Raw genomic sequence first — 27,580 nt, forward strand, 5'->3', positions numbered from 1 at the left:
TAGGGGCCACCCATGTCCAGGCATGACCTGCATCAGCTGCCACCTGTGTTCAGATAAGATCTTTGGACGGACACCACCCCTGTGTGGACACCATCCATGTGCAGACACCGCCCATGTGGTGATCCCACCCATGTGCAGACACCACTTACGTGCCAATGTCAACCGTGTGCAGTGCCAACCGTGTGCCCAGACATGCCACCCGTATCCTCCTGGCATGGCACAGCTCAGCACAGAGGGGCCCCGGCCAAGCTCATCTCCCCACGAGGGACCCAGCACAGCTCTTTGCAGCAGAACAGCTCCTTTATTTTTAACGTTACCCTGCCTTTGACCATTTCATTTTCAGCATGTGGATACAGGGAGAGGAATCGCTCAGTACAAAGAGAACCTGGGTTCATCTTGAAGACCTCAGTGGCCACTTTCCAGCTGTAGCAATGGTTTTGCTGTAAGGGAGGAAATGGTTCTTTCCCAAATGGGTAAAAAGAATGTAGAAGTGTGGATTATGTTTATGTCATTTTCTCTCTCCTGCCATGATCTTGTAATTGAAAATTTGAACTGTACTTGCTAATCTCATCTGAATCAGTCATCTGCATATATTGGAAACAGCACGGACACCTTTTAATAGGAACAAGACTACTTTGCCACCCATATTTTGATTTCAAGCCCCAGATATGATGATTGGTGGGGAAAAGCAACCACTTGAAAATAAGACCAAAGGACACCTCGAGGTCCAGGTCAGAGTTCGAACCGACTGTGTATGTGTTTAGATTTTAACTTGTTGTACTTGGTGATGAGATCCAGCTTACTGTGCCCGAGAGTCATTCTTTTCTCAGCCCCGTACGTGCTGTTCTTTTCCATCAGCATGTCCTCAGTGAGTTTATCATAGCAAGGAACTACAGGCTTTTTATCTCGTTTTAGCTGGTTGTATGGGGAGAGCAGGTCCAATTTTCCTTGTCCGGGACTCTGTCTTTTTTCCATCCCATAAAAAGTGGTGTCATTTTCTGCTGTCGGTTCCCTGGAGGTAGCAGCAGGCCCCTTCTGCTTCATGCTTGTCCCGTTGCTACTGGCAACTTCCGAAAGGGACTGCAATGTCTGCTCCTGTCTTAGCGGGGAGCAGTGGCTGCTGTTAGCATTATTGTCCCCTTGATAACTAGGTTTATTGGAGCTCAGGGCAGGGGAAGGCTCCGGCTGCAAGAATGTCCTTGCTGTCATGAGATTTGATTTGTGATACAAGGCTGGGGTGGATTTATTTGGAGGACTGTTCAGCAAGTCTGGTGGTTCTCCTTGCTGCTTAGGGCAAGTAGGCTTCAGAGATGTGTCTTCCTTCCCCTTCTTATTACCAGAATCAGAGCCTGAATCTTGCTTTTCCTGGTGTACATTGCAGCTGGAGTTTTTCAGAAAGGGAGACATTTTTATGCTTCTGATGCTTACATTGGAAAGGCTGCTGGAGGGGCTCAAGGTTTCAGCATCATTCACCTGTGTGGGTTTTAAAAGGGAGTTGGCAACTTTTGAGGTATTCTGAGGAGAGGTGCACGTTCCAGGATCTGGCACACAGAAGCTGGTCATTGCTCTGGACTCTGCATACAAGTACCGGAATTCCTTGTCAAACTCTGCAACAATTTGACCACGGAAGTGGGTCATCAGGCTGGTGTGGACTTGGCTGCAAAGCCAGGTGAAACTGCAAAAAAAGAAAAAAAAACACATGTAACTTCAGTTCACAGAGTGCCAAGATAACTAGCATTGATTTTACCATTTGAGTGATGTATTGCTACTCAATTTATGTCATTAAAACTTTTCTGAAGTATTCGAGTCTGAGATTACTTGTAGAGATGAATGTACTCATTACATAATTACAAAAGAACAACCCTAAAATGGTCATTTAGTTTCAGCTCAGTGATGTAATGAACTGTATGAAAATATAAACAATGAACAAGAAATATCAGCTGGTTTTCCTTAGCCTTAGGAAGGATGTAGAGCAACAACTGGTCCCTGCCTAAAAACCACAGCAGCACGTTTCAGGCCTTTTCTTCTCCAGCTTCCTCTTGCCAGTGCTCTCTCCCCATAAGCAAGGAACCATCGTTTCCCATTCCCCATCCCATCCGTGTGTTGGAGAGTACCAGCTAACCGTTTGTGGCCAGGCTTGTCAGTCCATGCAGGGGGGTACTGCGGTGTGCATGGTTTGTATCAAGCAGGCAGTGGCAAGGAGAGTTCCGACTGTCTGGAGATGGTGTGACTATGGGACAATGAGATACGAAGCACGGGGCACTGAAGGGTTCTTTCTGCCCAACTTGTATTGCAGACTTTCTAGCTCAGCATTTGGCTAGCACAGTACACTGCAACCATACCTTCCACAGAGGGCGAGGAGGCTGTTTGGGGGGGATATCAAGGCATGCCTGGTCTCCTGCTCTCTTCCCTTGCCGTGGCAGGAGCTACGTTCTCACGTCCTTAACATCTGCAACATGTGATGAACTTGAAGGAGACGCTTAGGCAGGCAGGAGTGTGAGGAGTGGAGATCTTGGGCACTGCCTTGAGGGGCAGAAGTCTCCAGAGCCCCACAGGAATACCTCAGGACAGGAAGGCTGATGTTTTCCATAAGTATTGCTGTGAGATTCCCCAGACTCCCTCCATCTTTTCCTTGCCGTCCAGTTAAGAGATGCACGGTGTTAGAAGTTCATGAGTCCTTTGCTCAGCAAATCCAGTCCTTGCTCTTGCAGTACAATATCTTGGGATCTTTTCTGGGAGCTTGTTATGTTCCACCTTAAAACAAATTAGGTTTTGCCCCAGTCCTTGCTCTCGCAGTACAATGTCTTGGGATCTTTTCTGGGAGCTTATGTTCCACCTTAAAACGAGTTAGGTTTTGCCCCAGCTGGGGAAAAACTTTCACTAATTGCCACTCTGCATATTTTCCTTATCTGCTTAACCCTACCTGTTGTTTGTGCCAAAACTGTACCTTAATTAGCTCTTCCCCCATATATCTACAGACAGTAACCACATTTCTCCTCCCAGTCTTCATTTTCCTAGATTAAACAGGGAAGCTCCTCTTACAGAGTAGGCTCCCCAGGTTTGTGGTCATCCCAGTCATCAGCTGCTTCTTTCATTCTTGTTATAGTCAAACCAGATTAGCAGACTAATTGTGTTAAATAAAACAGAACCTTCACAGATGGAAGTACCAGCTTAGGGCTGCATTATCAGTTGCTAAAGCTAGATACTGACTTTGACAAGAGCGGGATGAAATCACAGAAACTACAGGAGAGCAACTGTAATGGGAGATTCCACTTATTCTCAAGTAAATGTCATTTCAGGACAAGATACTGTCAGTATGTTTTGGGGCCTCATCAATGTTTAGTTCACAAGACAGCTATCTGGGAACTTTTAGTAGGAAAACCAGCTCTTTGCTTTTTCCTGAGCAGTATGCAGTTGTTATGGTTCATAATGTTTTCACGAAAGTAGTATACTTACACTCAGCATACACATCCCCCAAAGAGCAACATAAAACAAAAAGATCAATACTCTTCTGCTTAATATCAAAACAGGTAAATTAAGTAAGAATGAAGAAGTAGTAAAAGAGTGAAAAACCTTTGCGGGTGGCATGAAGAGTATTCAGAAATACCATACTGGAGGCTCAAAGCGAATGCATACAACTTCACAGAGACATGAGGAAAAAAAACCAGAAAATAGCTGGGATGGCTAAATGACAGAAGAGAAGCTAAAATGACAGAAGAGAAGCTATTAAGACCAGAAAGCCCATCTTTCAAAAAGGTTGGGTCACACATTGCAAAAGGCATAAGAAATAATATTCAGCTCTCTGTGGGGCTAGCACATGGTCCATGTGTAATAGGAGTGCTCAGATAATTCCTCAGTGTCTATTGTACAGGAGCTTGGGATGATCCATGCCCTGAACCCACCTTTATACAAAACATAAGGGAGGATCAGTCTCATGTTGAAATCTCTGTAGAAGAGATTAGAAAACATATCAACAAAGCAGATAGTAACAAATCGGCAGGACCAGATAACATCAACCCAAGAGTGCCAAAGGAATGCAAGGATGAAATAGCTCAACTACTAACCAGGATATGTTATCTCTCACTTGAAAGTGCCTTGGTTATCAGAAGAGTGGAAGGTTGCTAATGTGATATAATTTTTTCAATGTTCCAGACCATTAAGTCTCATAACTGCACAGCACAAATTAGTAGAGACTCTTCTAAAGAATACAATCAATGGCCATATAGGTAAATATGATATAATAGGAAAGGCAGCTTTTGCAAAGGAAAGTTATATCTCACAAAGCTGTGAGAGTTCTTTGAAGAAAGATCGCGTGTATCCTGTATTGACATTGTCAAAGGTGTCTATCCCAGGGGCACTGCTTGGCTCCCAGGAGTGCTGGTGTTCCCATCCATGTTGCTTACAGCTATTATCCTTCTACACAAGAGTGCTGCGTCCGCACTGCACAGTGCTTAGACGTATCCCAACTCAGGACCTACGCCACTCGCACACACACTTGTGTTCACTTGAACTCCTCAAAACCACAAATGCGCTCAGAGGGCTGAGCACCATCTCCTCTGGAGGGGCAGGCTTGCATCCCTCGCACTGCGAGCATTGTCCCATGAACTGCGAGAGGACCCTGGTCAGCCGGGTGGAGGATAATGCCTGCCATCCCTGTTCACCCAGCCTGGCACCGTTGTTGCCAGCAGACCTGGAAACAGAGCTGTGCAAGTGGTCATGTTTGCCCTCCTCGTTCTGGCTAGGAGGTCTCAGAGGAGCAGGAACATCACAACAGCTACCCATCAAGGCCTCTGGCCTCACCTTAGCAGGAGGTAAACAACAGGTCTTGCTTAGGTTTTCCTTCCCTCCTTGGACGAAGTGACTTCCACCTTCTGTTTTCTCCCAGCACCCTCTGGCCCAAGTACTGCCTCACTACAGAAACGCACAAGATAGATACACCCAGCCATCTCCTCTCATCCACATGAGCTGTCCTTTCCCCCGTAAGGGGAGTAGCCTCAGATCCAGCAATACACTTCCCTGGCCTTATGACTGTCCTGGCCACTGATGCCTCTTACGGCTCTTTCCCCAGTCCAAGCATTACTGTGCCCCAGTTTCCCATGCTGATCCAATGGAGGCCTGCCCAATCTGTGTCACGGCAGGACCTGGAAGGAATCATCCAAGTGCCCCCAGTGGCACAGCTCCTCTCCTTGCCACAGTACAGGTTTCCATGATAGGACGATGTGGCCTTGCCAGCCATGGCTATTCCCAACACTATAAACTGATAAAGGTGGTCTCCTCCATTAATGGCATGGAGGAAATAGCCAGGGAATGATCATTCTCGGTCTCTTCTGGTATAAAGATGAGGCACTGAATGAAGTTAACATGTTCACAAATTCAATACAGACAAGAAGATGTACTTCCTTGCACAACACAACACACAGGCAAGCTGTGGAGCTCCTCACTGCGGGCCACTGTGGATGCTAAAAGTTCATGTGAGTTTCTAAAAGCGGTAGGATTTTCCTGCCATTATTTTTTCCAAACTGCTGCACACAGAGATCCCGTATCCAGTTCTGAATCACCCTGGGGCACAAATTACAGGAGTCTGGGAAAGGATCGCTGTAGGATAGGATCCCTTCCCTGCCCTGCTTTCAGACACTCCCGGAGCAGGAACCCTCCAGGAACCCGTGCAGCTCAGCCTTTGGCCAGGAGATGGAGTTGCAGCATCACCTCCCGGGAGGTGGGCGACACCTGCCTGTCCTGCCGCAGCATCCCCTGCCCTGGTGCTCTGGCTTGGGGTCGAGCACCAGTGGCAAGAGCACCCTGCGGTATTTCAGCCGAAGTCTCAGTCTCAGCAGTGTTTTCGACAACAGGATTAGTTCTTCTGCGTGCCCCTCTGTAAAACTGCAGTACGGTCTAGGGTTGCCGTGGTCCTTCTACAGCTGTATTGTACAGGTGGCTCACAGTTCTTCACACTCAGCTTCTCTGCTTCAGCGGTTTCCAACTGATGAGATACCAATTTGCAGCAGAAGGTTTTTTGCTTCTTTCAGTAGTTTCTCTTACTCATTTTTTCCGCTTTTCTGTCACTGTGGCTGTCAAAAGCATTCTTTTCTTTCTGTATGCCAATACAAACGTCTGTGTATAATTTTTGCTCATTGATAAATGTAGATACTACATAACACTTTAGTAATTTCAAGTGACTTTTTTTTTGATAAGATGACAATAATCTGACTTTATTGTAGTAAGATCTTTAAGCGTGTTTCCAATGCACTTGAAATCATTTCCACTCATCATTTTTCATCTTCATTTTGACTAAAACCAGTGCAACGTATTCAGTTAATTTGGGCACCCCATCTCAGTTATCTCTTATTGCTTGTTCACCCTTACAGCAGCATGCCTTGTTTCTTTCTTCTGGAGTCACTTTTTATTTATACACCTGAGGACTTCCTCCTCTTTGCTTTGGTGTGCTCCGTAAGGTTATATATAACTTATCTTCTGGCAACGCTCACTTTATTGCTTATACATATCAGCCTGGGGTTTCCTTGCTGATAAACGATGCTTTCCATTCCCTATGCACTCACTTTCTGCTTAATTATAATTTCTTTCTTGAGGTGACTGTTCATCGAGTTAGATCTGGAACTCGCTCTTAAAAGCTCTTTCCTCTTGCTTGGGACATGGATACCTGAGAGTATGAGCACCTTTCTTTTAAAGAAATTCCAAGCCTCCTCCAGCTTCAAACCCATGTAGCTTTACCTGTCCACTGCCAAACGCTTACGTACTTAGTTTTTTCTTCCCCTGTACTGAAGCCAGGTGCAGAGCTTTTGTAATCCTCTCAACTTTCTCCTCTCATTTTTCAGTTTCAGTTGTCATGTCGGCCTCAACCCCAAATCTTGAGTTTCTTTCACTACAATATAGCAAACAATGAGCTCCTTCCTGTCTGTGCCAGTACACATAGCGATACTTTGACTATCTTCCATTTTGAGCTGAGAAATTTAAGACAACTAAAGGCAACTCAAACTGCCATGAAACTCCCTTCCAGGCTGACAATACCACCTCTTTTCTCTAGTCCTAACCTGGCAAATGTTTAATCTAGTTTTCCTGTTCAAGATCCTGTTTAGCTCTAGCCCCATTTGCCCTTAGGCTCCTCTCATCTGCTGCATTAGTAAATGTCTTCATATCCTCACTCTGTTATGTTAAATAAGTGCTCAGAGAAACATACTATTTCTTCTGGTGCCCAGAATAATACTAAATAACTAGATATATAATTATATTTAGCATGTTAGATTATTGCTTTTCCTAGATATCTCAATGAACCCTGTTTTCTCCTTGTCTTCATTTAGAGGAAATATAATGTTAAAGATGGAAAACACAGGGAAATATTTAATGAATAAACACATAAGAGTTGAGGGGTCTAAACTAATTTGCCTACAGTTGTTCAAGATAAGAGCAGTAACCTTGGTTCCCATATTTAGAAAACTCTCCAAAAATATGCCTGATTCATACCAATAGGCAGCAATATATCAGAATGAATTCTGCTTGCCAAAAGTATTTTGGAAAATAAGAAGGGCTTTTACAAAACTGTCAAGGAAAATGTCAGCATAGAGAACAACAGTATCAACATAGGGGTTCAATATGAAAATGTCAATATGTATACTACTCTTGCTGCATGCGTGTAATACTGCATATAGGGCTCATAGAAGAGAGAATCTGATGGCTAGAGACGTAACTAGAGAATAAAAACGGATTTCAAGCATGATTTGAGCATGCATTTGAGGAGAAAAAAGTCTTTTCTTACAGCTGAAGAATTAAAAGACACTTACTGAATACCTGAATAGTCAAGGAAAGAGTAGGAAAATACCCCTCTGCAAGAGAGAATGCGGAGAGGCTACACATCTGGATTCACTGTCAACGTAGAAGGATGTATTGAAACTCTAGAGGGATCTAGCATCTTGGCTCTGGTACTATCCAATATCTTTATGAGCAGCCTAAATAATGGAAGAGTGTACACTCATTAAATTCACAAATCGTATCCACTGGAGAGGGACTGCACAGATATGAGTTTGAAAAAGGTTCTGATAAAAAAGGATGCAGTTGAACAGGAAAATATTCAAAGAAAATACATTCCAGGCAGTCATGATCAGGTGCACAAATACAGGCTGGAGACTGAGTAGGCAGCATCTCTGGGAGTTAGAGTATGTCTTAAGGAAAACACATGTCTGTAGTGTCACAGTGTTGGGAAAAAAAGCAAACATCCTGGGGGTGTATGAGCTACATCGTGGCCTACAAGACACGCATAATCCTTTCACTCGACTTGAATCCTCTGAGGAACAGGAGATGTTGAGTCTGGAAAAGAGACAACTGACGGTCAGCATGGTAACTGTCCCCAGGTTGTACAAACCAAGCTATACAGAAGGTACTAAATTGTGTTGGAGGAGACAGACAGCACACAGCTGTAGTCCTCCATGATTCAATGCTCAGGCAGGATGACAGCAAAGAATGAAGAGTGAGTTGCTCGCTGCGATGGAGGATAGCAGAGGCATTTGGATCTAAGTTATGGAGCACTACAGAGAAGCCACTGGTCAATGTCTGTATAGGTCCCATTAACATAAAAAGAGATAGGATGAGTCTTGGGGGTAAAATAAAAGCAGCTAAGTAGGAAGCTAAAAAAGATTTTATTGGTAGCCTTATAAAATACTCCCTCTTCCATGCTTAGAATGGGACAGAGAAGTAAAAGAGCATTTCAGGACGTGGTTATGGAAATTATGTTAAGGAAAGGATGGTAAATCATAAGGAAATAGAAAACTGTAGGAACACAGTGACTCTATAAGGAAAGCTGGATTCCATCTTAACCTAAATGAAACCTGGCTGCTGCACAATATAACGCAGAAGATATAGGGAGGCTTTAAATTAGAATCTGGAGCAAAGCTGCGATGTGTGGAAGGCCACACAGTTTGAGATTGCCCACTTTACCTTAGGAATAAAAGAAAGAAAACTGTATTCTGATATAAGGACAGGATGGAAATCAATGACACTAAGGTGAGAAATTAGAATCAATGAAGAACATCTGAAGAAATAAAACTGTGTTTAGAAAAGTGCACGGTGGTGAACAAACAGATCAGATACAAAAGTTTACATGCATACATAAATTTTATGAGCTAAAGAAACAGATAGATGTTGAGAAATACCTGAGCTGAAATGATGACTGACATAGGAGGCATCTCAGAAACTTACTGGGTAGAAGAAAATCAAGGAACAGTATAACTGCAAGGGTAGAAATTATACAAAAAGGACAAATAGAGGATACGTTGCTGGGGCAACATTAAAAAAAAAGTCAAATAAGGTAAATGATATATCAACAAATGAAATATATTCCTGCTGGATTAAAATTCCACTACCAAATAGGAAAAACATAGTATTAGGGCTATACTGTGAACTTTCTGAGCAGAGTGCTGATGGTAAATATGCCATGCTAAGGAAGTGCCGAGAGGCTAAGAAGTCAGAAAGCAGAGAAACAAAGGGAGATTCAGTTATAGCCATGCTGAATGGGGGCCATTACTAGGAGAGTTGCAGAAACTGCATTTTAGACACTATAAATGACTGCTTTTTGGAGAAACTAACCAGCAAACCAACAAAAGTAGAAATAACATTACCAATTCAGAAAGTTTCTTTGGAAAGGCCACTCGGCAAAAAAATAACCATGACGTACCCATATCAAATATTCTTTCAGGACCAAAATAATCCACAACAGTAATACTTAACTTAAAAGAGAAAGTGAGGAATGCTATTAAAAAGAAATTTAAAAGAGTAACCAAAAAGGTTAAATGTTTGGGGCAGCATGAAGATTGGTTAAAGATGCTATATTAGAGTCTTAGAGAAAATGTACCTATCAAAATAAAGACACTTTAAAACATCCAAAAAGTCACCATAGTTAAAAGGCGCATTAAAGGAAAATATTAAAGTAAACAGCCTTCAAAAACTGGAAGTCAGCAATTTTCCAATTATTAACCAGTGAATAACCTATCATTTAAATTGAACATAGTAGCAGAGGAATGGAAAGTAGTAAATGTGAACCTTTTAAAGAGCTCCTGGAAAACTACAAACCAGCCAGTCTTATTTCCATACTGAACAAACTGGTAGAAGCAAAGAGAGAGTAAAATGATTAGATGCATAAATAACTATAATCATAATGCTGAAGACTCAGCATATTTTTGTGGAAGGAAGCCATGCCTCGAAACCCTCTTGCAGTTCTTTGAAGGAGGCAGCAAGCACACAGATGCATCTGATCTGCTTGATGTTGGATACTTGAATTTTCAAAGAGATTTTTGACATGGTCATTCAGCAAGGACTCTTAGAAAAATTAAGTGATCGTGGAGTACAAAGGAAGTTCTTCCTGAGGAGTAACAGTTGATTAAAGATGGGATAAAAATGCTAGCAATAGTTTTAATCTACCCACTGGAATCCCACAAGTTTTGTGCTGGGATCACTGCTGTTCAACATATTCAGAAAAGTCCTGAAAAATGGTAGAAACCATTGAAGCTCCATGTCAGAGCTCATGACAAAATTATCATGGGTAGTGAAAAGAAAACTGGATAATCAGAAGCTGCAAGAAGATCTTATCGCATGGGGTGAATAAGTGACAAAATGATAGACAAAATTCAATGTCAATAAATTCAAACTGTTGCAAAAACCCTGACTGTCTCTGTATATTGATAGGTTCTCAGATATTAACACTTAGGAAGGAGGTCAGGGTTCCCATGGACAGTTCAAAAAAATGATCACTTCAATGTTTAGCACTAGTCAAAAAGGCAAACAGCAGACTAGGAACTGCCAGAATGGGGACAGAGGAAAAGACAGAAGTTGCCATTATACTACAATGCTAAAGTGTAGTGGGTGGGGATATCTTGACCACTTCATGCAGTTCCGGTCAATTCGTTTCACAAAAGATAGACATTATGATTAAAGGTCTGGGAGTTCTCCTGCACAAGAAATGACTGAACCGCCAAGGATGCTTCAGCTGGAGAAGAGATGATGCACATGAGGGATTATAATGGAGGAGGACAAAATCATGGATGCAGTCAAGAAAGTAAATAGGAAACAGTGATTTACTGTGCCCAGGTTATGGGAATTTGGGGTCATCAAATATAATTATCTAGCAGTAGGTCTAATGTAAATACAATGGATCACTTCTTCACACAAAACAAATTAAACTGCAGAACCCATTGCCAGAGGGTATTGTGGAAGCCAGCCATGGTGGGAAAAATTCTCCTATGGCAAACTGAACATAAAGAAGCACATACAACATATAACCCTGGAGGTTCTGAAGCCTCTGATCCTTGCACACAAGATTGTTGAACTGTAAAACCTGCCACTGGGTAAGAACACTCTTACCCTCTTTCCTATATCATCCCGAGACACCCCTGGATCCACCCTGGATCTTTGACTTTACTCAGTAACTATTCTCATCCTTTGAATCTAGCTTTCCCATCTGCAGGGAGGGTAATCTAAATATCTACTATACTAGGTATAGTACCAGGCTGCAGTATACCCCGTAGCAGACTTCCTGATTTTCTCCTGTGGAAGTGTTTCTGACCACTGTTGAACAAATTCCACGAAAAGAGACTGTTTCTTTTAGTCCAGAACATCATGTGCTTACTGGGACAGCAGAGAATCAGATATACGACCCTATTCAATTGAATAATTATCTTCCAGAACTCAAGAAGTTTCAGTTATACAGAGATCTATAGAAAGAGAGCACATCGCAGACCCAAATCTCTGCCCCAGAACAGCAGAGGGAGGAACTGACCCAGAGAAACGAATCTGCATTCTAAGCAACACCCTGACTCTGGGCCACAGGGAAATAAGATGTTCCTCCAGCTGTGGAGTTCAACCCAGCTGACACATGCTCAGTTTTAGCCATTCAAAAATGAGTGGTCTCAGCTATCTAATCCCCGCCCCCTGCAGTCAATGGAGATGGATAGATGTTTCCAGGCAGTGATTCACTTCATTGTTCTTAGACACATGTCTTAGGATGGTCAAAATGCCACCAGACACTGGTCTCCATATGCTTTATATAGAGACTCTACATAACCAGTTTCAACCAGGTACTTCCATTTTTCACTGCCAGAGTCTGATAAGGTGAGACCTCCACACTCGGAAATGATGAAGTCAGAAGCAGAGGAGAAGGTGCAGCTTGGAGCTACAGCACTGTTGAGGACACTGGTAAATTGAGGGTCCAGCATGTGCTGGCTGGGAGATGGAAAAGAGAGAGAAAGGGAGAGGGAGAGCAGTGTTCAAGGAGACCTGGTGGAAGGAGAATAAAGTATTGCAAGGGCACCAAATTCGCAGACATAACAGTCTGTCCTAGGGAGTTGCACTGTTTGTGAAGGATAATATGATGTGCAACAGTGTGAGAATACTCTGGGAAAGGTCTGTAGGTGGAAAACTCAGAATCTAGTAATAAAAATATAGTGCAAGAACAGTATTCCCAACCCTCTGATCAGAACAGTGATGGTGATCAGACAACGTTAACTGAGATTACAGAGGCTGCAAAATAGGACAGGTAGTAACAGTGGGAGATTTCATCCACTCATATACATACTAGGTTAATGCTTCACTGGGATGAGCTGTGGAGAAAAACTTTTTGGAAGCAATAAATGATTACTTGCCAGAATTAACTAGCCTAAATTGTTTGACCCACAAGAAAAGATGCTATTCAGGATGTGGTCTGGAATGATGCATAAGACTCGGTTCCAGAGGTAGAAGTGGAAGAGCCCAATTGTAATAATGCTCACAACACAATTTTAACTCTGTAGTGGGAGAGAGCAATCTAAATAAATGCAGCATGTGGATATTCAATTTCAAGAAAGGTAACTATGTAAAAATGCAGCAATTAGTTAAAAAGAGCTGAAAAGGAGCAGTCAAAAAAACCCAAGATGACTATGGCTTGTAGGTTGTTCAAAAATGCTGTACTGGCAGTTAAGAAATTGGTGGGCCCATTTGAGACCTATGGGTCAAAAGGGGCATTCAGTGATGGCAAGACCATAGCAGAGAACCTCAAAGAATTTTTTGCATCCATTGCTAATGCTGGTGACACTGAGATGCGTTTCACTCCTGTGTACCAGTGCCACTGCAAAGACTGCTTTGCTGAGGACTGGGAGGTTTCTAATATGATCCCATCTACAGAGGGGGCTCTGGATGTAATCTTGAGGCCCACATACCACTGGAGCTGACCTCCACCCTGGGATATGGCACTGTGCTGTGAAGAACAAGATTACTGATGGCATGGAGAAGCACAGCCTCTTGGAAAAAGGTCAACAGGGCTACTGTAAAGGCAAGCCCTGCCTCACAGACCTGCTGGAGTTTGGTGAGGGAGCCGGTGAGTGCATGGATAAAGGGACCAGACAACTACATATTTTTGGGTTTTCAAACAGCCTTTGGCAAGGTTCTACACCAAAGCTTTTTAAGAAACTCAGTTGCCATGGGCATGGAGGAAAGGTCTTGTTATGGACCGAGAGCTGGTGAACGCATAGGATGCAAAGGGTAGGGCTTAATGGTCATTTTTCAGCATGGGTAAGAGTCAGCAGTGAGGCCCCAGGGACTGGTGCTGGGATTGGTTTTCATCCTATCGGTGACCTAAGGCATGGAGGGGTGCAGTGAAATCCCCAGGTTTGCAGATGATCCTCAATTTGTTCAGGTGGTTGAATATCTCACTGAAGGTGAGGAAACCCAGAAGGACCTCATAGAACTGAGCAAGTGGACAAAAATGTGGCAGATGAACTTCAGTGCAGGAAAATGTGGTGTACCCATAGGGAAAAAGGATATGTATCAGGCCTGTATGATGCTAAACCTGGAACAGCTCAGGAAGGAGCTCAGCATCATTGTCAGCAGTTCTCTGAAATCATCAGCTCAGTGTGCAATGGCAGCTAAAAAATTCAATGAATGTTGGCCACTGTCAGCAAGGGTGATAATAACAAAGCAGAGGGCATCATTTTGACCCTCTATAACACCTTGGTGCAGCCATATCTTGGGAGCTATATGCAGTTCTGGTCTCTGAATCTCAAGAAGGACATATTGAGGTTAGAGAGGGTGCAGAGAAAGATAATTGACTGAGGGATGCAGCAGCTGCTGTATGAGGAGAGACTGAAAAGGTCGAGGTCTTCACTTTAGATAAGAAAAGGGCAGGGAGGGTGGATAAGATGGAGGCTTGGAAAATTGTGAAAGCAATGACTTAGCTGAATGTAGGACAGCTATTTTACCAATCTGCAGCACTAGAACTAGGGGCACTTCATTAAATTAGTAGGAGATTGGTTTAGAACAGACAATGAGTTAGGGCAAATTCACGGACAACAGTTACAGAACAGGTACTGAACGGAGTAAGTAGGGGATGTATGCAACTATTGTGCATGCTGTGGGAGGACAAGGTGGATGGACCATAGATAGCAGCTTGGGCTGCTCTCCCTAAACAGCATCAGCTGGAGACAGAATCTAGGCTAGGTGGAGCATCATCTGACCTGGTAGAACATTTTTTACATTTTTAAGAAATGAAGTGATACTCATAGACAGATGTGTCCAGGAAGTATCAATGTTGGCAGGCAAGCAGTTAATGCTATCTGAAAGCTAAACAGCAAGGTAAGAGCAAAAGGATGGAGTAGTAGAAGGTAAAGCACCAAAATGAAACCTGACATTTATGAGGGGAAATGAAGAGGAAAAACAGTGTATCATTATCATGGAGGGAAAAAAAAAATTAAGAGCTATATTATTCAGTATTTTGGTAATGAATATTTTCTCAGTGTCACCAGTCTTTGTCACAGTAGTTGCCACTTTTTCTTACCTGTATGTACCAGCAAGAACTTGGTCACAATCAATCAGGATAAACTTCTCCAGAACCTGGCCTGCAAATTTCTTGCCTGCTTTGCTGTAGTATGTGTCTCCACTCAGACATCTTATGCACATGTTCTGAAACAAAAGAAAACAGAGTTGGTAAAGGGACATGTATTGAACTAAACTGAAACATTCCCTTATGCATCATTGATGGACTCCCTCAAGCAGGAGCTCTGCTCCCAGAGGTAGAATGCATCAAGGCATTAAGTATTTCTTGGCTTCTACATACCAAATATTGTCACACTGTCTGCTTTGATAAGATAAAAATACCAGCAAATATTAACAACTTGCACTTAGGTACAAATGCTGGTTTGAAAAAAATTTGGAGAATCGTATGAGCCTACAGATCATTTCTGAAGTATGTAAGACTATACAATTTCTTCCAGATTATTGATAATATTCAACTAACCACAATAGCTGATGGCTCTGCATTTAAACTAAATTTTGACCCATAACAACTAGCCAGTTTCTAATCAATTGAATGTGCTGTTCTGGTTTTATACAGTGACAGGCTTCTTAAAACCAAAATATTGCTAAATAAAAAAGATTTACAGAAAAGTATGCTTACATTTTAAGAATTGCCTTTTATCAGTGTATTTAAAAATGATATTAAAATTTTCAGCTGCTGTACTCAAGTGAGTACTTGATCCTCATCTGTTTTAAAGACTGCAAAAAACTTCTCTGATACAACTTCAGCCTGTAAAACCGACTGCCCAGTGCAAAATGGGAAATAAGGCTTTCAGTATCCCTTAGGAGCCTTTTTCATAACGTGAGGGTTTTGCCCATAATAAAAGTTATTTGCACCTCAGTTGGGGAAAGCAGAAGAGGAGAACAGTCACTGGCAACAGTTACTGGCCTGGTCTACATGATACAGTGCCAAACAAAACATCTCGTGTGTAAATAAACATCCCTAAGGCTGCACCTACACTGGCCTGCCAGATCATCCCTTACTGCCCCTCCAGGCCAGCTCCCCTGCCACCTGCAGTGGCTTTGGCACACCAGGAGCTATCACAAACTGTCACCACCTGTGTTTGGCCTGGCAGATCCCTTTGTGGGCAGCTCATCCCTGCCTAGCATCAGCCCTGCAAAAGACAAAGACCCATGGCAGTTGGTACAGGCTACACACACCGCCAGGGCCATTTTGCCTCTTGGCGGAGGTGGGTGCTGCCCATGGCCGGTGGGCGCTCCTGGTGGACGTGGCAGCCTCCCCTCCATTACGTAGCAGATTTCAGTCTGGCCAGACACAGCCATTTATAACAGCCAGTGCTGCAGACAAAAGACAAGCGTGATCAGTTGCGATTTGCCTACAGATGTTCTCCACAGGGCACAGACCCAGGTCCCTGCCACCCCTCCAGGAGCTGCTCCTGGGCATCGCTGTGCCCCCTCCTCCCCTCGGGCAGGTTGAACATGCGTGGGCTCCCCAGGCCACCTCTACACAGCCAGGGACCGGCTCGCCCAGTCTCTGGCCTCACGTGGGGTTCATGGCGCAGAAGTTGTGCCTTGGGGGTGAGGAGCAGGAGGCAGTCACCCTGCGGCAGATGACTCCATTCCTGACGGCTTTCCTCTTCTGTCAGAGTCCCTGCAGGCAGGAGGTGGGCTTCCCAGAAACATCTGCTGGGGAGCTCATCACAGCAGGGTGGGAAAGGCTTGACTCTCACATTGCGGTGAGGAAGTCTCCCCACCCACCCAAGGAGCACCATTGCCTTCAGGGCTTCATAACAGCAGCAAATCTCCTCCAGACTGGGGTCCATCTGACCCAACAGTCTATCTCTCGCAGTGGGCAATAGCAGCTGGGCAAGAGCAGGAATAAGGCAATCATTTATGATGCTGCCCCCTAATATTGCTGCTGACTCTGTTTTCTTTTTCCCCATAAGGACAGTTATGCATTGGAACAAGTTACCCAGAGAGGTTGTGCAGTCTCCATGCTTAGAGATTTTCAAGACTAGACCAGGTAAGACCCTGAGTAACTATGTCTGACCTCACAAGTGATGCTGCTTTGAGCAGGAGGTTGGACTTGATGACTTCCTGAGGTCCCTGCCAACTTGCATTAACCTGTGATACTCTGAAATGCCACCACAAGTTGCTGATACAGAGCAAGATATGCTGGATGCTTGAAGAGATGTTCACCTAATCCTGTTGCCAATCAACACAGGGATTTTTTTGGTCCAGTGCTGAGGTTTTACTAATACTAGTTCTCACTGGGAGGAGCTTCCTCTCCCCCCCCCCCGCCCCCAGGGAAGTTAAAACCACTTCAAGTAAGGGATATCCCATAGATTTGTCGCCACAGTATTTGTTCACTCCCTCTGTCTTCCCAAGGCTGGGTGAGTTTCTGATATCTGGCTCATTTTTTCCATCCTTTTCTTCCTCTTGGCAATCCAGGCCCTAAATTGTCCAAACAAGATGAGAATCCTGCAGTCTTGCAGGAAAGCCAGACTGCCAGTTAGCACTGTCACTTGATTTAGAGAGTAGTTCTAGGTTTAGCAGATGGCCATTTGAAAAAATCCAACAGTTAAGTCTTCTGCTGTGACCGCTGCCAATAATCAATGCACCACTGTGGGATTTGCTGATGTTCAGCACCAGGATTTGACACCAGCAGGCTCACACAATGTTCTTACAAGTAAGATGCTGGAGGGGCAATTGCCCCAAATTCCCCATTAAATCCCAAATTGTCACCAATTATTCCAAATGGAGATTTACCATCACATCCTGTCACAACTCAGAGCCAGGAATAAAATATGTACACTCATTCCACTTAGATGTGAATATCAAGCATGTATGTTAGTGTACTGCTTCAGATGCATCAGCTTAAGAGGCACTTCACATTGAGACCTGCCGATGAATCACTGAATGGGGGAGGCAAGTGTTAATTAGCCATTCAAGCACAAGACATGACATCAGGTGTCTAACAAAGAGACGTAGACAGCTCCATGGATGTAAACTCATTCTAATTTTAATTAAAAACAATGGCCAGGCTCTTGGATAAGAAGCAAATAAAATAAATTTTGGAGAGATGGAATTTATCTGGATCCAGCAGGTGACTTCAGTGATGCAGTTGTTTATGAAAGCAAACATGCTCCAGCATGAAGAAGTTTTCCCTAACAGTTGCCATCTCAAGAGGCAGGATGAAATGGGTCTGGCTTGTGAGAAGCAAGAAAGGACAGAGCATCACCAACATGGGGGATGAAGGAGGCCTCTCTAAATTAATCTTTGTGTAGGCAGGTTAAAAATGAGGGAAAAATTAAGACATTTGTAACTGCATCTATTTTGGATGCTGTAAAACATTATTTTTGCATTTTCCCTAGCCTGTTTTTAAGTTAAGAATTGTTTTGAGGTAACTGGATAACTTCCAAGCATTCCCCACCAAGATGAAGGGAAAAACCTATGAAACTGGTGCTGGAAGAGAATCAGTCCTCCAGGGAATCCTATGCACCCAGTGAAGGAGCACAGCCAGGACTGCTGGCCTTGCAGGACTAACAAATGACAACAAAAAACCAACTTCCACTGACAGGTGGTAGCCAGAAAAGCTATATGGGGAGCAGCAAGATACTGGTGTGCATTTCTGAGTCTGCAAGTTCCCAAGGCAGCTTGTCGCACTGACACATTCATTTTTATTGTTTGCCTGCTCTGGGCACCACACACCATTGCTGATGGGCACCCCACTGAGTGGGGAATCAGGCTCTTCACAAATCCCTCATGAACCGACAACTGAATCGCAAAGCCTGAAAGCAGATCTTAACGTGAGATTTTTAACGTGGTTTTACACTGAGGCAGTGCAGCAGGGCTGAGGAAATGGTAGGTTTTGCATCAGGACATCTGAAGGGACTCACTGCTTCCCTTCCCCACCCAGCCATTGCACTACAGCAGCTCTGGCCAGAATCTAAACTGAGCTCAGGGATCTGAACTAGGAGCAATTTAAGTCTTGCAATTCTACGTCCTAGAGCAGGGGCTGAAGGGGACAAGGAAAGGAGATGATACAGGTCCACATAAATGTAAGTTTTCTGGTCTAGCTCTGTCTGCTTATCTGCACCAGCCCAGCAAAGCGTTTGGTAATGGACTGCATCTTATTGGCCTTGACTTCACACTTTTTGTGTGTAAAACTAAAATGAGGACAACAAAACATCAAGATATAGGACCAGGAGGCTCCTCCACTCCTTCCCCTGTGCTTCCAGACAAGTCTTGATTTCCTAGACCAAACAGCCATGGTCTCTTAGCCTAGGACAGTGGGAGAAGGGATAGGTCCTAGGGACCAGGCAGAGGGAACAGAAAAAAGAGTACATGGTTTTTATCGATTCCAAGACCTGTTTATCATATCCAGTGTGTGACTGAAAACTTACTGGGAAGTTGTCCTGAGTAAGAGCCATTTTATTGCACATTTCCACAAAATGCTTCAAGTATTCTTCATCCAGGATCAGGTAAACGGGGACGTGCCGTCTGCTTGAGGCCTCCAGCAGGTCACACAGTATTTCCATGTCTGTAAACAGATCCATCACAATTGCTATCACCTAGCCAGGAGAAAAGAGGTGGGGGGGGGGGAAATGAGAGACTGTTGAAATCTCATGCCCAAGTGAATTGTGCTTTAAACTATGAATTAAGTATTCAAACCTCCTGAGTTACTGAGCATCTGTGGCCACATAAGTGGAGATTGCTTCTGAATCTTTAACAGCCCTTACCCCACCATGGCAGATAAAATCACTTTTAATAACTATGAAGCCATTCCTCATCCAGCTACCTCCTGTCTCATCTGTCATTCACAGAAAGAAATAGCTGAAGGGGTAATGCATGTGCACAAACTCTGAATATTATTGATGCAACAAGTATGTATTGCCTTAAGCAAATATGCCAGAAATACAGCATAAAAAAGGAACAGCTGAGACTGACCAAAATCATTATTCAGTTGGTATGAGTGACTCCATAGATGACTAGCATATTAATATAAAGAAGTATCATCTTTTTCAGGAAGGACACACTGCCAGGTAAGGGAGAAGGTATCTTGATCAAGTATGTACATGTCCTTGTTCCAAGATTACATCCTAGGGGCGACTAGACAAAATCGTAGAATAATGTGTGTGGAAAGGATCCCTTCCCTTTCCCTGCTGGCACCGCTCCTGCTAACGCAGCCCAGTATGCAAGTGATAGTTATGAAACCTAACAGTAGGAAGAAGGTATAATACTAACATTATTAAAAAAAAAAAAAAAAAAAAAGAATTCAAGAAAATCTATCTCAATAAACTGAAGACTTGCAAGATAAGGTCTCCAAGGGAGGGGTTTTAAAAAGGAAAATAATTTTAAAGAGAACTGCCCGTTCTTTAAAGAATGAGATTGAAGAAGGCCGTGGCAACCCATCCCACTGTGGAGATGGGATGGGAGGCAGCAGACCATCTTGGCTAAATGAATTCTCCAAAAACTGGAAGGAAAATATGGAAAAAGGAAGGTAGGTCATGACAAGTACCTACTACAAGTGAGTTGACCCAGAACTAGAAAATGCAAAGTACAGTATGACCTGCGACCAGAACAACGGATCAAGGGAAATCAAGCATAAATAGATTAAGATGTGACTGGAGAAGCTGTTCCACTGTTCCTCACAGAGTGAGGCTGCCAGCAGACAACATCAAGGCAGCCATTATTTGGATCAGGAAGGGACTGCTGGGATCCATCTGTTGGCCGTCATCATTAGTGACAGGAATCGGGGGACATCTTGGAGAAGGAAGGAACAGTCAGGAGAGCACTTGCTGAGCTGGATGATTTGTCAGGCCTGATGCACTTCACCTGAGGGTGTTTGCAGAGCAATCCAGTGACTTAGACCTTGAACCATTAACAGTTAACACTGAGAACATGGAAGATGGCAACACACCGGGGGGCTGAAAAAGGTAAAGTAGTGAAGGATTTACCGACAGGCCAGGTTCATTTCAAAAGCTGAAAAAATAATGGAACTACTGACCAAGTACTTTAGTCCCAGTCTTTACCATATCTTAGCAGTAACTAAGGTAACTGTTTGGTACTTGTAAGTTGTGTACACAGCTCTGATTTTGAGTTTCTGCACCTAGTAGAGATGCCCAAATAAAGATGACCCAAAAAGCACTGAGTTTTGGAGTGAAGCTCCAATGGCATACTTTACCCTGCTACTCAATGTCCATGCCCTTGCACACAAAATGCATGACAAGAGTTTGTTCTGCTGCTCATCATGCACCCCATGAGGAGGTAGGAATCCTGTTTTCACACACCTCCTCTGCCTGTGTTAGAAGCATGGCCATGAATGCAGTTCTCCATAGTCCAAATCACCCTATGGAGCAGACCATGTAGGGTGAGCTTTCCTCTGCCACTTCTGCTCCGCTGCTCCTCTTCAAACAAAGAGTTAAATGCAGAGGACAGCAGTGAGGTTAACTTTTACATGTGCAGTGGTTCAAGCTTTAAATAGGAACAGGCTGAATCATGTTCATGGGCCTGACCTGGAATAGCTTCAGAGAAGAGCAGAGGAGCTCTAAGTATCGCTATCCTTGGATGCGGGGACAGGCTCATGTCTCTGCTCCAGACTGGCACGCTGGCCCCAGTAGCTCTTCTGCTCTGTTTTCATTAACAAACTGTCTCTTTCCAGGCTGATACTCATGGCCTAGGTGCTGAGTGGAGGCAGCTGCCATGGGCAGAGCGGTGCCCCAGTGGCTTCTCCATGCTCTCCTGCCCAGTCTTTTGCTTGGCAAGCTGGCTCCTCTCAGCCCCACTCTGCCTGCACACACCATGGAGAGACCCTCTGCACCAGAGCCATGGCAGAGGAGGGCAACAATGCCAAAAGGTTGCTTCCTGCTCCCTTGGGGATTTATCCCTTTTGCAGATGGACAAGATTTCTTGGCTCCATCTGATTTGTCCCCAAAGACCATCTCTGTGATGATGCCTTACGCACTGTCATTGGTCCTCAACATCGTGCAGAAGACCCCAGGCCCAGCCCACCACAGCAGGGTTTGGGGAAGAACCTTCCTGGAGGCTGGTGTGATCCCAGGCATCCACGTGGGACACAAGGCAGCTGTCATCAAGAGCTAAATACAATTTCTACTGCCCAGGCCAAAACCACATCTCCACCCACTCAGCCTGGCCCTTGGAGATACAGGCTTCAGACCCTGACTCTGCAGGGCACCTCTTTTGTAGCCCTTATCAGTGTTGTCTTCCCAAAAGCCTTATGAGGCTCTGACAAACTCTTCATCCCTCCTCAAATGCGCCCATCTGGCATGGACAGCAGAGTGAGCCCTGGAAGAGCTCTGAAAGCAGTGAGAAGCATCTTCAACTTCCCAAATGAACGTTGCTGCTGGGCTGTCAGCATTAGGTACCACTGAGACCTACACAGAAAAGCAAGACTTCACCATGTCTTTCCACATTGGCCTTCAGCCAAAGACCAAAGGCAATTTAGCCAAATGACTTTGATGGGCCACCCATCCTCTAATGATGAAACACCCAGAAAAAAACTATAGCCCAAACCTTGTGTAAGGCCTCAGGCAAGTCCCTCTCAGCCACACTTGCCTCATGATATTCCAGCTCATCTCAAGCTTAGGTCTGAGGCAGGCTTGGTCCTGGAGACAATCTAAACTTGGTTTGGGAAGTCAATATGATGGAGTCAAGAGACACCAATGCCCCTTTGTCCCCAGACCCCACATGCTCAGAGGCACTGCTTGTGGCTAGTGTGAAGAGAAGGTTTTCTTGCTTTTCTCTACCAGTGCTCCCAGGCTTTGGCAATGTTTGGGGCTGTTGCTTGCTCAAAAACGGCACTGCCAGTCTGCAGTGCTTGCTGTGAGAGTGATGGGGCTGAGCAGGCAGTAGCATGGCTGCGCGTGGCAGCATGTGGCAGACAGTCACCTGTGGCACCCAGTGCCCTGGGCTGGATGCAGCTGGCTGCCAGGCAAACCTGCATCTCCTGGCAGCCTCATGGCAGGGCTCCGGCATCAGCGTGGGAGCAAGCGCCCCAGGCAGCGGGACACTAGCTTATGCAAGCTGGGTGGAGCCCTGTGTGATAGTCAGAGTCATGTTTTCCGAAGCGGGTCTTTGCTTGGCATCAGGTGGAACAGACTATGGCTCTATTCATGGCCTCCTCACATGCGATCCCTTCACAGGAGGGATTTGGGTAGAGTTGCTCCTGGTGGTGCTGGCAAGCGCCCACAGCCAATGTCGGGCAAGAAGGCTGGCAGCCCCACGTGCACTGCAGTTTGCTGTGAGGAACACTGCAGTGGGGAGAGAAGGGGAGGTTGTGCCCTGCCACAGCCTCATGTGGTGGAGATGCAGGTGCCCATGGTGGGGCTGCTCATTCTAAGCATGAGTGCCACAGGACAACCATAAGGGCCACTCAGATCACCATATCCTCTCGGTAAACAAAGCAGGCAGTTCTTATAATAACATCAGCTCAACCCCAAAGCCAAGACATTTTGGGGGAAGATGACCCTGGAATTCTTCCCCTTGAAGCCTCCTAAGAACTTATTTTCACAAAACTGAGGTCTAAAGCCTCAAAGATAATTTCCAACAGCTCTATAAAGCAGTGGAAGTTAGGTACCTAAGTACCATCTCCAATTCAGGCTCCTGACAACTTGTGTCTCATGTTTAAAAGCCTTGGGTATTTAAGTCAATCTGGCCTTAAAAACCTAAGCAACATATGTCCAGTGCCTCCAGCCCCTCAGTTTCAGTGGTGGGAGCTGCAAGGCTGGGGCTCGCTCAGAGCATCCCTGTTCCTCACCATGCTGATCACAGCCTCCAAGCCCATGGCACAGCCTTGGCAGCTCAGGACACTGCAAAGACACAGCTGCCCCACAGGCTCTAGAAAATTCACGCCTTGCCATTGTAGGGTTAAATCATGACATTTCTAAATCCACTTCTGGAAACTCACAATTCAGCAACTACTGCAGTCATCACTTTGGGAATTACAGCACTTACCAGCACCCCACTGGAGTTGCCACCTGTCTGGTTTCTAACCAGCACAGCTGGTTTTACAGGTATTTGCCAATAGCAGTGTGGTTTTGGTCATTACCGTAGTGTTGCCATTTGAGGCAATACATTGCTTCTCTGGGGGACCATCAGGAACCCTTCTACCATTCCACATAAATGCAGATGCGCAGCCAGTGTCAGAGTTGTACAAGAGGGGCGAAAGGAGAAGCATGGACAGTTCAAAATAGATTGGAGCTCATCCAACAAAAGTAAAATTGTAATAGTATTATCAAATGAAGACTAAGGTGTGGCTGCACTGCATCTTCTTATGTCTGCAAAGAGAAAAGCTCAAATCTGAAAATACGTCTTCAAAGACAGCTGGTTAAATACAGCAAAGTAGAAAGACAAACCGCACCAGCAAAAGGTACCAATAAAACAAATGCCCTTTTTGCTGATTTGTCAGTACAAAAATGCTGTTGCAAAATATGTCAGCTGATGTTGTTCTTTATGACTGTACAGGAGAAAACAGCAAACAACATTTCAAGACACACGCCTTCTGTCTACAGGACCCAGGAAAAGCATTCAGGGATCTCAACATCTTTCCCACATCCCACCAGCACTGTATCCCCCTTCTATGTTAGCTGTAAGCACACAGGAGAAACACTCTAAAGGAGGGATATATGATGAGAACTTAAAGTCTAGTGGAGAAAATATTTGAAATGCAGAAACAGCAGTTGAAAAAGCAAAAAAGCAAGCGGTTCTCCACACAGTTGCTACTGGCACTTTAAGCAAAAGATGTTTTTACCTCTGGTTGCTCTTTTGTTATTAAAAGACATACAGGTAACATCCTTTTGGATAGTTTGATGAGCAAAATGATTCAGTAACTACTTAAAGATGTGTAACTGGGGTTGTGAATGAGCTGAACTGCTGTCAATTGTAGAGCGAATCATGGGAAGCACTGGCCAGAGCTGCTAACCTAGAAGCCAGTAAAACACCAGTAATAAACCAGTAAGATGGTTGAAAACCCATTCTCACATTTCACGCAACAGTCAAAAACAGTGTGAAAATCCCCAGCTTGAACATAAAGGGCTGAAGATTGTCAGTGATTTTTCAAGCCAAGCAAAAAAAGTCAAAAGCTCAAAATGTATTTAAAGTACAATAAAGCACCTGCTGCCTGGGCAACCTCCCTGCAGCAATGGAGAAGTTCCTGTGAACTGAGAAAGCAGCAAGATGTTTTTCATGTGGTTTAAAGGATCATAATATTGTCAGAGATCCGGGACACGTGCTAAGTGACAAGGGGACATTTCTTGGTAGTCATTTACTTTGTGCATTCTGCCATGACGATGTCTTAATCCCCATTGCTGAAATGGATGCAGTACGTGTCACAAGACTTTTCAGATCATTTAAGATATCATAAATCAGCTGCCTGCAAGGACAAACAGAGCTTTTTGTCACTTACTTCCTGGACAAAACCGTATTTGCCTACAAAGGTGCAACAGAAGTTCAGGCATTAAGCAATGGCTGCTGACAACTGAGCAGAAGCTTACGTGGCAAACGTGGCAAAACAGTCTTCTTTTGGACAAAAGAAAAAAAGATCCCCATTTACCTCATATCACGCCCAAACGTCAATGATATGTGGTTCTTTGATGATGTTATGATGCTGCACAGCAATCTGAGCTGCTGCATGGCCCCAGTTTCATCAGCTGGGGACAACATAACTTTGCTCAACTCTGCAGATGGTGATAGAAGATAACACTTTAGCTCAGTCTGGAAACAGCTTGTGTTCTTGACACAGCTGAAGTCCAGGCTTAACAATTCTTTATCTCCTGCTTTCTGCACTAGGCAGTAATGAATTTAAGGAGTGACTGTAAAGTTAAATAAGAAACTACTGGAGTGATAAGAGAAATTGCCTAGAAGCTGACTGGTTAAAAATGAACTTTGCACTAAAAGTTTACTCAGTATCGTCACACTATTGAAATGAAATACTACAAAAGAAAATTAACATGGAACAGATGAAAAGAATCATAAAGAGGACAAAGACAATAAAAGCTGAAAATGTGTCTGAGATACAGTTGTCCGAGCTGCTGCTTTAGTACACAGTATAGTAACAAAGTAAAAAGAAAGAAGAAGGAGCATAATTTAGTGAGTAAATTCACGCCAGGATTGTGCTTGGTAGGCAAGTATTGTAGTTGTCCTTTTTTTTTTTTTACATCTGAGGGTTGGCAATCTCTACCCAGCAGAAACTGTGCGATGGGGCAAAATGGGCTGATCTTACTCATCCTCAGAGAGGCACAGACATCAAATCTAGAAGGTATGATGATGCATTCTAACTTACTTCGAACCACAGAGCAGGAATTTTCAGTCCCACAAGTTTACTCAGGTCCTCTGTTCTCCCACAGCAACTCACCAGTGGTATCCTCTTGTCCTGCTTAACATGATGTCCAGGGGTCGAGAAAAGCCCTGGCCATGTAAACTCCCTGGCAGAGGGTAGAAGGGCTGGCTGGTGCACACTTGCCAGCTGAGGACAGCTAAGCGTTAACGCTGCACACCCTGCCACTCGCTCACTCCAGGCTTTGGTACCATGCTCTGCATACCCGCAAAAATAGACGCAGAGTGCCTTAAAGGGCACTGCCTGCATGACATGAAATCCCAGGCGGAAAGAAATTACAGGAAAGGAAAGGAGCAGGAACAGTTACAGATCTGCTAGAGAAAAAGCAATCACATCATGCCAGATATCTAGAGAGCAGCAACAGCTTGGAGCATGTGGCATACAGTTGTGGGACCAGCCACCAGGGCTTGGGTGCTGTGGCACAAGACCCCACTCAAGGGACACAGCTCTATACATACCGTCCGTGCCCGGCTGATCAGAGACCGGAGCAAATCCTTAATGCTGTTAGCTTTGTTTCTTTGGAAAATCACAGTGGCTTGAGTCTGGCCAGACACCGTGAGGAGCGGCGTCCCTGGCCACCCCAGCTCCAGCTCTGGAGGGTGCACATCAGACATGAGTGGAAAGTAGGTGCCAGACGTTAGTTCAGAGTTGAGGGAGGACCTGTCTCCAGTGTCTGCATCGCCAAGGTCAGCCTCTTTGTCTTTCATTGTATTGGGATCTGGAAAGCTTTGGTTTCTCTGACGGCTCATATATTCCATGTCCAGGGTGGAAAGAAAAGGCAGCTCCCGTTCCTCAGCGATGGCACTCAGGTAGCCGCGTTCCCCCTGCTCAAGAAAGGCATCTATGGCAAGCCTGGCTGTTTCACTGTGCTGGAGCACCAATGGGGTGGGGTCCCTCCACCACGGCTTCTTCAGCTGCTCTAGGCGGCTCTTCAGTGGCCCAGATGTCCCTTGCTGGCCTCCATAGCTGCGGTGGAACTGGGGTCTCACCTCTAGTGCTAGGTAGTTGAACATGACCGGAGCAGTTGATGCTAAGAAGTGCCTCTCCAGCTGGATTAGTCCTCTGTCTGACTCCAGGTCTTTTCTGGCCCTCTTGCACTCCTGAGCTCCTCCCAACAGGTTCCTTCAGGACTCAGCATGAGCTCCACTCCTCTGCTTGGGAGTTAATCACCAGGTACAGCCTCCCACGCTGGGGGAGGAGCTGGCTTTCCCCAGCTCCCTCACTTGGCTTCCTCAGACAGACACCTGATACTTGGTGCTTAGAGTATTCCTTTTGCAAGGGGAGGAAGATCAGCTCTTCAAGCTGCTCCTTCCCTTTCCTTGTAACTGATTCATGTACTGCCCTCCCCCTTCCCTACTGAGAGGTCCCCACCCTTGGCCAAGCAGGCTCTAACCTGTTTTGTCCCTCATTGTGCTCACAGTGGAAATGCAGATGCTGAAA

The 27,580-nt window shown here is 44.7% G+C and overlaps 1 protein-coding gene across 1 annotated transcript; it reads right to left on the reverse strand.

The window, feature by feature from the left end:
* Window positions 1–281: 281 nt before the first annotated feature.
* Window positions 282–27,230, reverse strand: FAM83C (family with sequence similarity 83 member C). The gene is made up of 4 exons (XM_076351734.1): window positions 26,599–27,230; window positions 19,191–19,358; window positions 14,807–14,931; window positions 282–1,675 (listed from the first exon to the last, which is right to left on the reverse strand). Exons 1-4 carry the CDS (start codon window positions 27,151–27,153, stop codon window positions 733–735), a joined length of 1,791 nt encoding a protein of 596 aa, XP_076207849.1. The 5' UTR covers window positions 27,154–27,230; the 3' UTR covers window positions 282–732.
* Window positions 27,231–27,580: the final 350 nt, after the last annotated feature.

This window comes from Aptenodytes patagonicus, chromosome 14, assembly GCF_965638725.1.
Source record: "Aptenodytes patagonicus chromosome 14, bAptPat1.pri.cur, whole genome shotgun sequence".
Classification (NCBI taxonomy): Eukaryota; Metazoa; Chordata; class Aves; order Sphenisciformes; family Spheniscidae; genus Aptenodytes; species Aptenodytes patagonicus.